Source organism: Ranitomeya imitator, chromosome 1 (assembly GCF_032444005.1).
Source record: "Ranitomeya imitator isolate aRanImi1 chromosome 1, aRanImi1.pri, whole genome shotgun sequence".
Lineage (NCBI taxonomy): Eukaryota > Metazoa > Chordata > Amphibia > Anura > Dendrobatidae > Ranitomeya > Ranitomeya imitator.
In genome coordinates this window covers 357726908-357738920 of record NC_091282.1, presented here as the reverse complement: position 1 = coordinate 357738920, position 12013 = coordinate 357726908, and the positions used below count along the sequence as shown (strand labels likewise).

The window sequence follows — 12013 nt, the reverse complement described above, 5'->3', positions numbered from 1 at the left end:
TGTGGAAATAAACGCATCATGTGCACAAAAATTGCAGAATGCATTCTAATTGATAGTATGCATATGTCTGCAGTTTGTAATGCGTTTTATCGCAAAAAAAGTGAAAAAAGCGCAAAAAAACCTGAACGTGTGCACATACCCTTAGTGTGCCTATGTCTGTGAGGGTACTGTACTTTGTGCACCTCTTTAGTTTACACATTTGTGTCGCCATTTGATTATGCAGAGGTTCATGAAAGATGCACGACAAAAATCTGACTGCGACTCTCAAGCGTGACACTGTCGTGTGGCTAAAAGTCAGTGTCCACCCCCACCTCCATGCTCTGTCCTAAGGAGCGCTCACCGCGAGACTGATGGATATCTGCAGTGCTAATTCTAATGCCATGTCGCATCAACCCAACATGTCACATTCACTTATTTTACTTTTAATATTTAAGCTCAACAGATTTTAGAAGCATCCATGTTATTCCATGCTGCACACAACTCGGCTTAACGCTGCACTTTGCTTACTTTCAGGGATTATGGCCGGCTCTAATCGTTCTGGTGACCTTAAGGACGCTCAAAAATCCATTCCAATTGGCACGGTCCTTGCAATTCTCACGACTTCTTTAGTCTGTATCCTTTACATTTTAGTACTTAACCCCTTCACAACGTAGCCCTTTTTCGTTTTTGCGTTTCTGTTCGCTCGCCTTCTTCCCAGAGCCAGACCTTTTTTTATTTTTCCATCAATATGGCCATGTGAGGACTTTTTTTTGCAGGACGAGTTGTACTTTTGTCTGGATTGGTGAAACGCTTCCAGCGCAATCATATTAAATGACGCTGTCAGAGATTGACAGCAGCATTTAACGGGTTAACAACCGCGGGTAGATCACGATTCCACCCGCGGCTGTTAGGGGCACATGTCAGCTGTTCAAAAGATATGACGTGTGCCGGAAAGATGTGGACTCGGCACCAGAGCCCACATCAAAGGAAGAGACACGACATGCGCCGTACATGAGAGACAGGAGTAAGCACACATCCGCACTGACACTGCAGGAGCCGGACAGGTGTGCGCTCAGTGTCTGTACAGGTGCTCGCTAATCCCTCCTGTGTGCCCTCTCACTGCACACAGAATCACACAGTTGCGAGCACTGCAGACAGGAGTAAGCGCACATCCGCACTGATACTGCAGGAGCCGGACAGGTGTGCACACAGTGTCTGTACAGGTGCTCGCTCATCCCTCTCCTATGTGCCCTCTCGCTGCACACAGAATCACCCAGTCGCGAGCACTGCAGACAGGTGTAAGCGCACATCCGCACTGATACTGCAGGAGCCGGACAGGTGTGCACACAGTGTCTGTACAGGTGCTCGCTCATCCCTCTCCTATGTGCCCTCTCGCTGCACACAGAATCACCCAGTCGCGAGCACTGCAGACAGGTGTAAGCGCACATCCGCACTGATACTGCAGGAGCCGGACAGGTGTGCACACAGTGTCTGTACAGGTGCTCGCTCATCCCTCTCTCCTTTGTGCCCTCTCGCTGCACACAGAATCACACAGTCGCAAGCACTGCAGACAGGAGTAAGCGCACATCCGCACCGACACTGTGTGCTCTCCTGGTCGCCTCTCCTGTGTCAGTGCGGGTGTGCAGGACTGCAGATTGAATTCAGGCAGCGCTGACATTGCACAAGTTGGTTGCGGAGATGGAAGGACGCACTAAGCTTGGCCTAGGCTGGCCCGAGGAGCTCTCATTAACTGTACATATAAAATATAATGGTTTTTTTGAGCAGCTAAAAAGTGAAATTTATATTGCAGGTATTATGATATAGGAGTGAAGTCCCCCACAGTAGAAGTAGATTAAATCCAGGGTTGGGGTTGACGGATTATTTTTAAAGTTTTAAAATATTATATTATAACATTAAATATGTGAACCCACGAGGAAAAAATATTACCATGTCTTATGTACACAGTATTATGGAAGCGTTGCTTTTAGGGGAGAGTACAGTGTGGAGACACCATATTATTGCATGACACTGCTTTAGTTTGGCCATATGTTATCATTTCCATCCAGCAGTGAGTGGCGCGCTGCCTATGGATGCCACTCTTCGGTATTTGTGCGATCTATTACACTCTATGGGTGTGTATAATTTGGGAGCATTAGAAGAAAAATGTGAGAGAAACAGGAGATGTGATAAGTATTCTTTATATTAGATTTTTTTATCTGTTTTACTCTTGGCGAGTTGGTGCAGAATCTCCAGAGGTGCTTTGTTTTCATCTGGCCTTTATGTGACCGCCGTAGCCGTCATCTGCTGTATTAAGGCGATACCGATTGATGCCAGTAATGTGTCACTGATCGGCTGCAGCGCTCATTGACCAAGGCCTGCCCGAGCTTCTGTGCTCCCTCTTTGGGAGAAAGGCAAGGTTAGTGTAGTTTTTTTTTCGTTATTTTACAACACAGTTCTTGCTTTTTACATTTTTTTTTCCTAAGGCTAGATAACCCCTCTAATGGAACACTGAGTAGATAGCGCAATAATATGATTTATTTTTTTATCTCTGTGAAGCGCTGACATTGATCCATTTTCTGTTAATTCCTCTGACTGTAAATGAACATCAGATTTGAGCAATGTTCTTCTATTTGGAGCCTGTATCGATGGAGTGGTCCTCAGAGATAAGTAAGTATGATGTGCTCAGCGGCTCTGGAGGATGGGTGGTCCAGAGCCGCCGTCTGATCTTGTCTCTTAGGTTCGGAGATGCAGTAAAAGGAACCCTTGTGGTAGGAGCGATCTCCTGGCCATCACCATGGGTCATAGTGATTGGATCTTTTTTCTCCACGTGTGGAGCTGGACTGCAGAGTCTGACGGGGGCCCCAAGATTGTTGCAGGCGATAGCTAAAGATGGAATTATCCCCTTTTTGCGGGTAAGAATTTACAGAGATGAGTATGTATGGGTTTGGTAGAAAATAAAGGAAAACTTTAGGAAAGTGATCTAGAACAAAGGGGTCACTGAACATGCTATGACTTTTTCTCTCAATTCAAAAGGTGTTTGGACATGGAAAAAAGAATGGAGAACCTACCTGGGCATTGCTTCTCACGGCTGTGATTGCGGAGTTGGGAATCCTAATTGCCTCCTTGGATCTGGTAGCACCAATCTTATCAATGTATGTATAGATTAGAAGATCTACTAGATACTGTGGAAAGAAGTAACCAGATTACCAGGAAAGATGTAGAAAGGGGGAGAGAGATGAAAGCTAGAGTAGTGAAATGTTTTGAAAGGTCTTTCTAAAAAGGAGTGAGTGTAAGGGTACCGTCACACTATAACATTTCGATCGCTACGACGGTACGATTCGTGACGTTCCAGCGATATCGTTACGATATCGCTGTGTCTGACACGCAGCAGCGATCAGGGATCCTGCTGAGAATCGTACGTCGTAGCAGATCGTTTAGAACTTTCTTTCATCGCTGGATCTCCCGCTGTCATCGCTAGATCGGTGTGTGTGACACCGATCTAGCGATCTAGCGATGCGATCCAGCGATGCGTTCGCTTGTAACCAGGGTAAACATCGGGTAACTAAGCGCAGGACCGCGCTTAGTTACCCGATGTTTACCCTGGTTACAAGCGTTAAACTAAAAAAAAACAAACAGCACATACTTACATTCTGGTGTCCGTCAGGTCCCTTGCCGTCTGCTTCCAGCACTGTGACTGCTGGCTGTAAAGTGAAAGCAGAGCACAGCGGCTGTGCTTTCACTTTCACTTTACGGCCGGCAGTCACAGTGCGGGAAGCAGAGACTGCAAGGGACCTGACGGACATCAGAATGTAAGTATGTGCTGTTTGTTTTTTTTTAGTTTTACACTTGTAACCAGGGTAAACATCGGGTAACTAAGCGCGGTCCTGCGCTTAGTTACCCGATGTTTACCCTGGTTACCCGGGGACCTCGGCATCGTTGGTCGCTGGAGAGCTGTCTGTGTGACAGCTCCCCAGCGACCACACTACGATTTACCTACGATCACGGCCAGGTCATATCGCTGGTCGTGATCGTAGGTAAATCGTATAGTGTGACGGTACCCTTAGGCTGCTTTCACACATCAGGTTTTTGGTTTCAGGCACAATCCGGCAGTTTCAGGCACAATCTGGATCAGTTTTTTTCTGATGCCTGATCCGTTTTTTCCCCATAGAGTTGTATTACTGCCGGATTGTGCCTGAAGGACATGCGTTTCATCCGTTTTGTGCCGGATCCTTCCCTTCAGGCTTTTTTGCCGGATACAAAAAACGTCTCCTGCAACGTTTTTTGTGTCCGGCGAAAAAGCCTGAAGGGACGTTTCCGGCAATAAACGCATGGAACTGATGTGTGAAAGAACATTTCCGACGACCGAATCCGGTTTTAACACACTGAGCATGCCCAGAAGCTTTGTTTTTGATTCTAGCATGGAGAAATCTCTCTCTCTCTCTCTCTCTCTCTCTCTCTCCTCTCTCCTCACAAAACATGCGCAGTACATATCTCTCTCTCTCTCCTCACAAAACATGCGCAGTACATAGAGCCGGATCCAGCTAAAAAATGGATCCGGTGCATCAGTTTGCATCCGTTTTTTCACTATTTACACCAGATCCGTTTTTTAGCAAATTTGCCGGATTGTGCCTGAAACCAAAAACCTGATGTGTGAAAGCAGCCTTAGTCTGCTCACATATTTGTAGATAGGACAAAGTGCAAGGAAATCTTGTAGTGCTGTAAGTTCCAGGAACAATAAATACAGGAAAATGTAAATTCAGCATCAAAGTATTTTTTTTATATTTCATATATTCAAATATGCAGCATTAAACATCAGAATAAGATATGTTATATATGCATTTAAAGCACACTTAAATATGTGGATGTCAGGAATTAAAGTGGTTTTCCACTAGATAACTAAAACTCCTTTTCTCCAGTGGGGTGTAACAAAAAAAAAAAAAAAAAAATCTGTAATCCCATCCTACGTCGCTCTTCCTCTGTCACAGCTGTGTTCCCCGACAAACTGCTGGCATCACCATAGGGCAAGGAAGGGTAGTCATGAGAGAACCCCAGCTAGTCAGTAGATACTGAGCAGATACTCCTCACTGTGCCTGGGTTAAGTTGCTTGACGTTTAGTTAGTAAACAGATGAGGGAGGAGATTTATTTTATAGTGGATAGACAACCAGTGCAATGACTGGCATAGGGTGGTAGCAGCGGTGTAGTGGCTGGACAGTAATATAAGTCTCACTGCAGCATTAAGAATACATTAGAAAGGGAAGAGTTTAGTGATAGGGAGACTGATTAGTAGTGAGTTAAAGTAGTCAAGATGAGAATGAATCAGTGACCATAAGAAAATAATTTTTTCTGTTTCCATTGTAAGAAAAGGGAAGATTCTGTAGATTTTTTTTTAGCTGCAAGTACCATTAATGATGACAAGAAACAGATCTTAAAAAAGCCAAAGTGTATTATGTACAGAACCATTTATTGTGTACTATGGAATAAGGCAACCATTTATACTTTGAAATGCCATTATATGGTAATTACAGTCATGGCCAAAAGTGTTGGCACCCTTAAAATTGTTCCAGAAAAGGAAAATATTTAGAATTGAGAGTCCTCAGTGGTTGATACCTTTTAATGGCTAACTGAAAAGATGGTAACAAATTGCAAGCTTTCGAGACTACACAGGTCTCTTCATCAGGCAAAGACTAAAACAAATTCTGAAGAATCACATATTTATGCACAACATAGTATAGGAAGAAAAAAAAAAAAAAAAAGGGGAAAAAAAACCATGGATAAGCCAGGTGACATGAAGCAGAATTACCATGGGTGATAAACAGTTACGTCCATAAATATTGGGCCAATTCTTAGATAAGGATTGTTTTATTGTCCTGTGATTAGGGTCTCTGTTGTAATTTGTAGCTTGCAATTTGTTACCATCTTTTCAGTTAGCCATTAAAAGGTATCAACCACTGAGGACTCTCAATTCTAAATATTTTTCTATCCACTGCCTAACACGGTACCAAGATATATTTCTTTCCTGTATCCAGAAAAGGAAGTATTTCTCCCAGAAAATTATTGCAATTACACATGATTTGTTATACACGTGTTTATTTCCTTTTGTGTGTATTGGAACAACACAAAAAAGAGAGAAAAAAAAGCAAATTAGACATAATCTAATATATAATTGCCTAGAATACTACTTCCTGCAATTTGTGCCAACTTCCGTGGCTTTGTCCGGAGCTAATGTCCGGAGCTAATGTCCGGAGCTAATGTCCGGAGATAATGTCCGGAGCTAATGTCCGGAGCTAATGTCCGGAGATAAGTAACGTCAACAGTGTCCAGTGTCTGACTGGTTGCCGCCTGCTGCGAGCGACCAATCAGAAACGTGCCGTACTGTGACACACTCCGCCCGCCATTTTGGTGTGATTTTTGAATTTTTACCTCACAGCAAGTTTCTACTGCGTGGAGGCGGGCCCAGTGACGTTGCTCTTCAAGCTCCTGCCGAATTTCGTCAAAAAAATGATAATACCATTTACCAAAACTATATATATTTAGTTGTGAAGTGGTTCAGTGACATTTTCACACCAATTTTGAACTTTTGTTTGGTGTTTTCTCCATATACTGCCTATTATTTTTGTTCTTTCTTACTATTATTTATTAATTGTATTATTCTTACATTTGAATAAATAAAGTATATATGGATTCTAGACTCCCGATTCTTTAGAATCGGGCTGCCATCTAGTTTCACATAAAGGAAATAAACATGTATAACAGAATGTGTAATTGCAATAATTTTCTGGGAGAAATACTTCATTAACTTGAACGATTTCAAGGGTGCCAAGACTTTCAGCCATGACTGTAATCCCTAATGCATTGTTATAGAGATTTTGCTTTAAAACAAAGCAATCCTTAAGTTCTTATCAATGGAAATAATTTAATTTTATCATTTGCAATTTTATCATTTGAATTGCAACCTATATCTTCTGATTATGCTAACCCCAGCATTATCCACCCCTCTTTCACTTAGGTTTTTCCTTATGTGTTACCTTTTTGTAAACTTGGCCTGTGGGTTACAGACTCTGCTTCGATCTCCAAACTGGCGCCCCCGTTTTCAGTATTACCACTGGTAAGTCTTAGATTTTCCACAAACCTGCTGTAATTTGTGATCTACAACTTCAAACTACTGACTTCTAAAAGCATTTTGGTCATTATATGGACATCTGATCTAGAATTGCAGATCAATTAAAGTGGATATGTCATGTGTCTTTGTGTCACATAGTGACTAGGGACGGTGGCCGCCTACCTGATCCTCGAACTAGGGGGCGCCCTAGTCTATCCTTGTCCCCCGGATTACTCTGGAAGTTGGAGACACCGAGGTCATGTACCTTGCTGTGCTCATAAATTAGCCCTTATCTGTTCTCTGCCCCACGCAAGGAGGTGTAGGCTGCAGTTTATAGGATTACACTAAACAGACAGGCAAGCGTAGACAGACAGGGATGACAGAAAACTACAATCATACAAATATACTCACAAAAAAACAGAGTGGAACATAGGGAAGGGACAGGTAGGAGAAACCAAATAGGAGAGGATGAGGATAAGCATGGAAACCAACTCCAAGCAGAATTCTACTGACTGAAACAATGAATTTCTCCTCCAACACCTAACCAGGAAGTAGAACTATCACTGGCAATCCCCAAGTGCCAGTGGCGAACATATTTACCTGAGGGGAGTAGCCAACACAGAACAGCTGAGACACTTCAGGATGGAGACTTCCAGGAGATCAACTGAACTGATTAACCCTTGCAATGACAGCAAAAATCTGCACTGTTTAATAAGATGTTGAAGCAGTACTAATCAGTGCAGGATTTTGTATGACCAGACGTTTCGATCTTGTGGCCCCTCTCTGTCTCAGTGTCTTAGTGACACTATGTCAAGGCAGCATAGTATGGGGGCAAGTTTACTGTCCTACTACATATTGTAGCTTTTGGTTAGGAAGGACCAGACCGTACACTGAGCCCAGAGCTGATGTAGTCAGTATAGTCTTGTGACAGATATTAACAGAAAACGTATTTTTAGTCCATTACACCCTATACCAAGTGTTGAGGGAAGCTATAATAGCTCGGGACGCTCCTATAGTACATAACCACACAGAAAGAAAAAGAGCACAAAAAGTCCCCAAATAAAATTATATCATATTTTATTAAAAAAACATATAAAACACAACAAATAGAACGTAGTAATCAGATTAGAGACAAAGTTGGATAGTTGATATCACTGGTGTAACACACAGAGTCTACCTCCATTATAGTGGAAGGGAAGAGCAGAATATAGCAGCAGATTGATTAAAGTGCAAGTGCAAAGAGTTTATAGATGTTCCCATATTGGTACGAGACAATGGAGATAAAAACACTCCCTGTCTCACATTACACAAGTTAAAGTAATAGAAATAATAAATCATGTGAAAAATGTAAAACTGATGAGACAGTGAGTGAAATGAAATCAACACTAGAGAATCATAAACCATAAACCAATAGTGAAAAAAGGGTGTATATCACTTTAAGGGAACAAAATCAACCTAAACCATACTAGAGGCTGCTCTTACCATAGTCTCCACTTTAGAACACTGTGCATGCAGCCCCAACGTGCGTTTCGCGTGGGCTTCCTCAGGGGGGCTGTGTGTACACTGGACCCAGAGCTGATGTAGTCAGCATAGTCTTGTGACAGATCTGGCAAACATTGGCTGATATTCATAGGTATAGTATAAAACTTGCTTGTTGAGTTCTTAAAGTAAATATACTAGGTCATTTAACCACTTTTATGTTATTTTTTTGCCTTTTGCAGGACTTTATCGTTTCTTGGTATGGCACTTTGTCTGGCTCTGATGTTCATCTCCTCGTGGTATTACGCTCTCATCTCCATGGTGATTGCCGGAATGATCTACAAGTACATAGAGTATCATGGGTGATTAGATTTCCCAGTTTTATAGACTTTTTTTTATCTATAAATGTGGTTCCTATATTCTTTCCCTGAATACCTTTTAATCCTTGTGTATAGAGCTGAGAAAGAATGGGGAGATGGCATACGAGGACTTTCTCTGAGTGCAGCACGTTTTGCTTTACTGCGGCTGGAGGAAGGCCCTCCGCATACTAAAAACTGGAGGTAAATGATCAGTTCATCTGTGTAGTAGTAACATGTGCATGTACGTACTTCACTTCTATTTGATCAGCATTTTTCTCCCACTCTAGACCCCAGCTGCTTGTCTTGGTTAAGCTAGACTCCGATCTCCATGTTTCCCAGCCACGTCTACTCTCGTTTGCTTCTCAGCTGAAAGCTGGGAAAGGTTTAACAATTGTGGGATCTGTTCTTCTGGGTGATTACTTGGAGAACTATGCTGAAGCCCTGGCAGCGGAGCAGGTAGAACCATTCAGACCCAGTCGCTTCTTTCTTGGTGTTTACAGCATGTTTACTTGTGTTCCCTAGACTAAGCTGATTATCTGGATCACAGGAGGACAACGCAGCCTCGGTTATTCATTCACAGCGTGCTCCTGCTTTACATCCTATATACAGTCCATTAGATTAAGGTTGAAAGAAGACACTAGTCCGGCAAATGCAGCCTATAATCCTAATGTGCTGACCGCAGACGATAATCATTTAAAACTGGCAATACCTAAAGAGGGCTTTCCCAATAGAGCAATTGATAGCTTTTATTTGCAGCCACTTCTTTATTAGGTGGGAGTCCGATGGGAATAATGAAGGGGCTGTGTTGAGCCCATATACTTGAGACAGGGGTCCCGTTTACTTGCCAAGATTGGAAAATGTGCCTCATGTACTCTCCTCCAAAAAGGCAAATTTGAGCTTTTAACATACTCATTCTCTCTCTTTATTTCATTCTCTCTCGTTTTATTTCTATTATTTTTCTATATAAAAAGAAGGTAATTAAATGAGATGGAAAACACAAAACCTCAGTGATAGTTTGCACACATATAATTATATATACAGTGGATATATAATGATCTTTCATTACAGGCATTGAAGCTGCTGATGGAGCAGGAAAGGGTAAAAGGCTTCTGCCAGGTGGTTGTGGCACAGAAACAAAAAGAAGGTTTATCCCACCTTATCCAGTCTTGTGGTCTTGGAGGAATGAGACACAACACCGTGATCATGGGCTGGCCGAGTGGGTGGAGGCAGAGTGATGACTCTCGGGCCTGGAAAACATTCATCAGTAAGAATCCGATTTGCTTTTCCCTTTTTTATTAGCGCCAATTTTACTCTCCCGTAATTTCTGTGGTTGTGACATCCTCCATGTAACCCCCTGCTTTCTTCCAGTCACGGTGCGTATCTGTACAGCTGCTCGGCAAGCCCTGCTTGTGGCTAAGAACATCTCCTTATTCCCTGGATCTCGGGAGACTCTAGCAGAGGGCAACATAGATGTGTGGTGGGTCGTCCATGATGGAGGCATGCTGATGCTTCTACCTTTCCTCTTGAAACAACACAAGGTAAGATTAGGACACTCCACCAGCTTTTCACATTTCCTTCAGAATGACCCAACTTTTACTGTCCACCTGCGTTCTGGATTTGCACTAACAACAAGCTCTGTGATTTACTGTAATGGAAAAGTACTTGATGATGGTAAATCCAAAGGTCGTAATGTAACAGATCTTTGTCTCCTCGCGGTATGACGTGACCAGGTGTGGCGTAAATGCAAGATGCGTATTTTTACTGTAGCCCAAATGGAAGATAACAGCATTCAGATGAAGAAAGATTTAGCCACCTTCCTCTACCATCTACGCATTCAGGCAGAAGTGGAGGTAGTGGAGATGGTAAGAAACCAAAATAAACCGAAACCTAAAGTAATCTAGTGGCGGGACACCTAAAAACTGTCTCATTCGAATAAACCCTCTGTATTACACAGCATGACAGCGACATTTCAGCCTATACGTATGAGCGGACACTTATGATGGAGCAAAGATCACAGATGCTACGGCAGATGCGACTGTCAAAAACGGACCGAGAGCGAGAGGTGGGAATGTTTGTAGCCATGTCATGTCCTCAGCTTCTCTAGAATTTGTGACTCGATTTTTGTAATTTTATTTCAAGTGACACCCCCGGATCATATTTGCGAGAAGATAAGGAAATGAGGATGTAATACAATATCCACAAAGTGTTACGTTAGAACTGGAGGACCGACGCCAGCACTCAGATCTGCTGGCATGATAGAAAGATAAGGGAGAAGAGAATGACATTATGGCAGTAATGTTATTCTCCTGAAGCGTAGCGCTTCTGATAATCTACTGTAATAGCCGGCATATTATCAGACAAGCTCTGCACAAACATTAAGCAAAAGTGGCAATAAAGTAGCTTCTATTTGAATGTGCATATGTACCATAAGAGTAATGGGAATATCGGACTCCCTGCGTTATTGGAAGGCCGGGTCTGTTTGACCCACACCATTATAGGACTGGTCCAGCAAAATGTACGTTGGCATATTGTGTGTAGGCGGCCAACAACGCTCGTGCGGATCTGATAAGAATGTAATAGACATCTGTGCGATCCTTACACCGCTCACTTATGCTTTTAGGCCCAGTTAGTGAAAGACCGAAATTCCATGCTCCGTCTGACTAGTGTGGGCTCCGACGAAGATGATGAAACAGATGCCGCCCCAGACAGAGTACATATGACGTGGACCAAGGATAAACATCAATCTGTGCGTGTAGCCCAAAGCAAGCAGATGCCCAGTTTTCAAGACTTGCTCAGCATGCGCCCGTAAGAGTCTTTTTTTTATTTAAAGAGTAACCGCCGTTTAAAATTTTTTTTTCATAAATTAATAGTAGAAGTGGGGATAAGAAACTTTTTAATATATCTTATCAGGAAATCATTCTTCTTTCTCCTCCTGGACTGGTCTATCGTTCTGTAAACACTGTATTTAGTGGTGAAATCTGTATTCATATTACTGTGATAGGAGAGGACAGTTGCTGCCCATAGGATTCCATGGAGATGGGAGGAGGCAGACACAGACGGTCACCAGAAGTGAAAGCTACGCTTTTTAGGATTGGC

At 42.7% G+C, this 12013-nt stretch overlaps 1 protein-coding gene across 4 annotated transcripts in view; it reads left to right on the top strand.

The window, feature by feature from the left end:
- SLC12A6 (solute carrier family 12 member 6) overlaps nucleotides 1-12013 on the top strand; it is a 55443-nt gene that overhangs the window by 35889 nt on the left and 7541 nt on the right. For all 4 annotated transcript variants that reach the window (XM_069760719.1, XM_069760726.1, XM_069760742.1 and 1 more), the window contains 13 exons: nucleotides 514-612; nucleotides 2589-2646; nucleotides 2717-2891; nucleotides 3013-3131; nucleotides 6987-7085; nucleotides 8801-8920; nucleotides 9014-9118; nucleotides 9205-9373; nucleotides 9986-10181; nucleotides 10286-10455; nucleotides 10648-10779; nucleotides 10872-10979; nucleotides 11538-11722. In XM_069760719.1, the coding sequence (XP_069616820.1) occupies nucleotides 514-612; nucleotides 2589-2646; nucleotides 2717-2891; nucleotides 3013-3131; nucleotides 6987-7085; nucleotides 8801-8920; nucleotides 9014-9118; nucleotides 9205-9373; nucleotides 9986-10181; nucleotides 10286-10455; nucleotides 10648-10779; nucleotides 10872-10979; nucleotides 11538-11722 (1735 nt within the window). The remainder of the gene's footprint in view (nucleotides 1-513; nucleotides 613-2588; nucleotides 2647-2716; nucleotides 2892-3012; nucleotides 3132-6986; nucleotides 7086-8800; nucleotides 8921-9013; nucleotides 9119-9204; nucleotides 9374-9985; nucleotides 10182-10285; nucleotides 10456-10647; nucleotides 10780-10871; nucleotides 10980-11537; nucleotides 11723-12013) is intronic.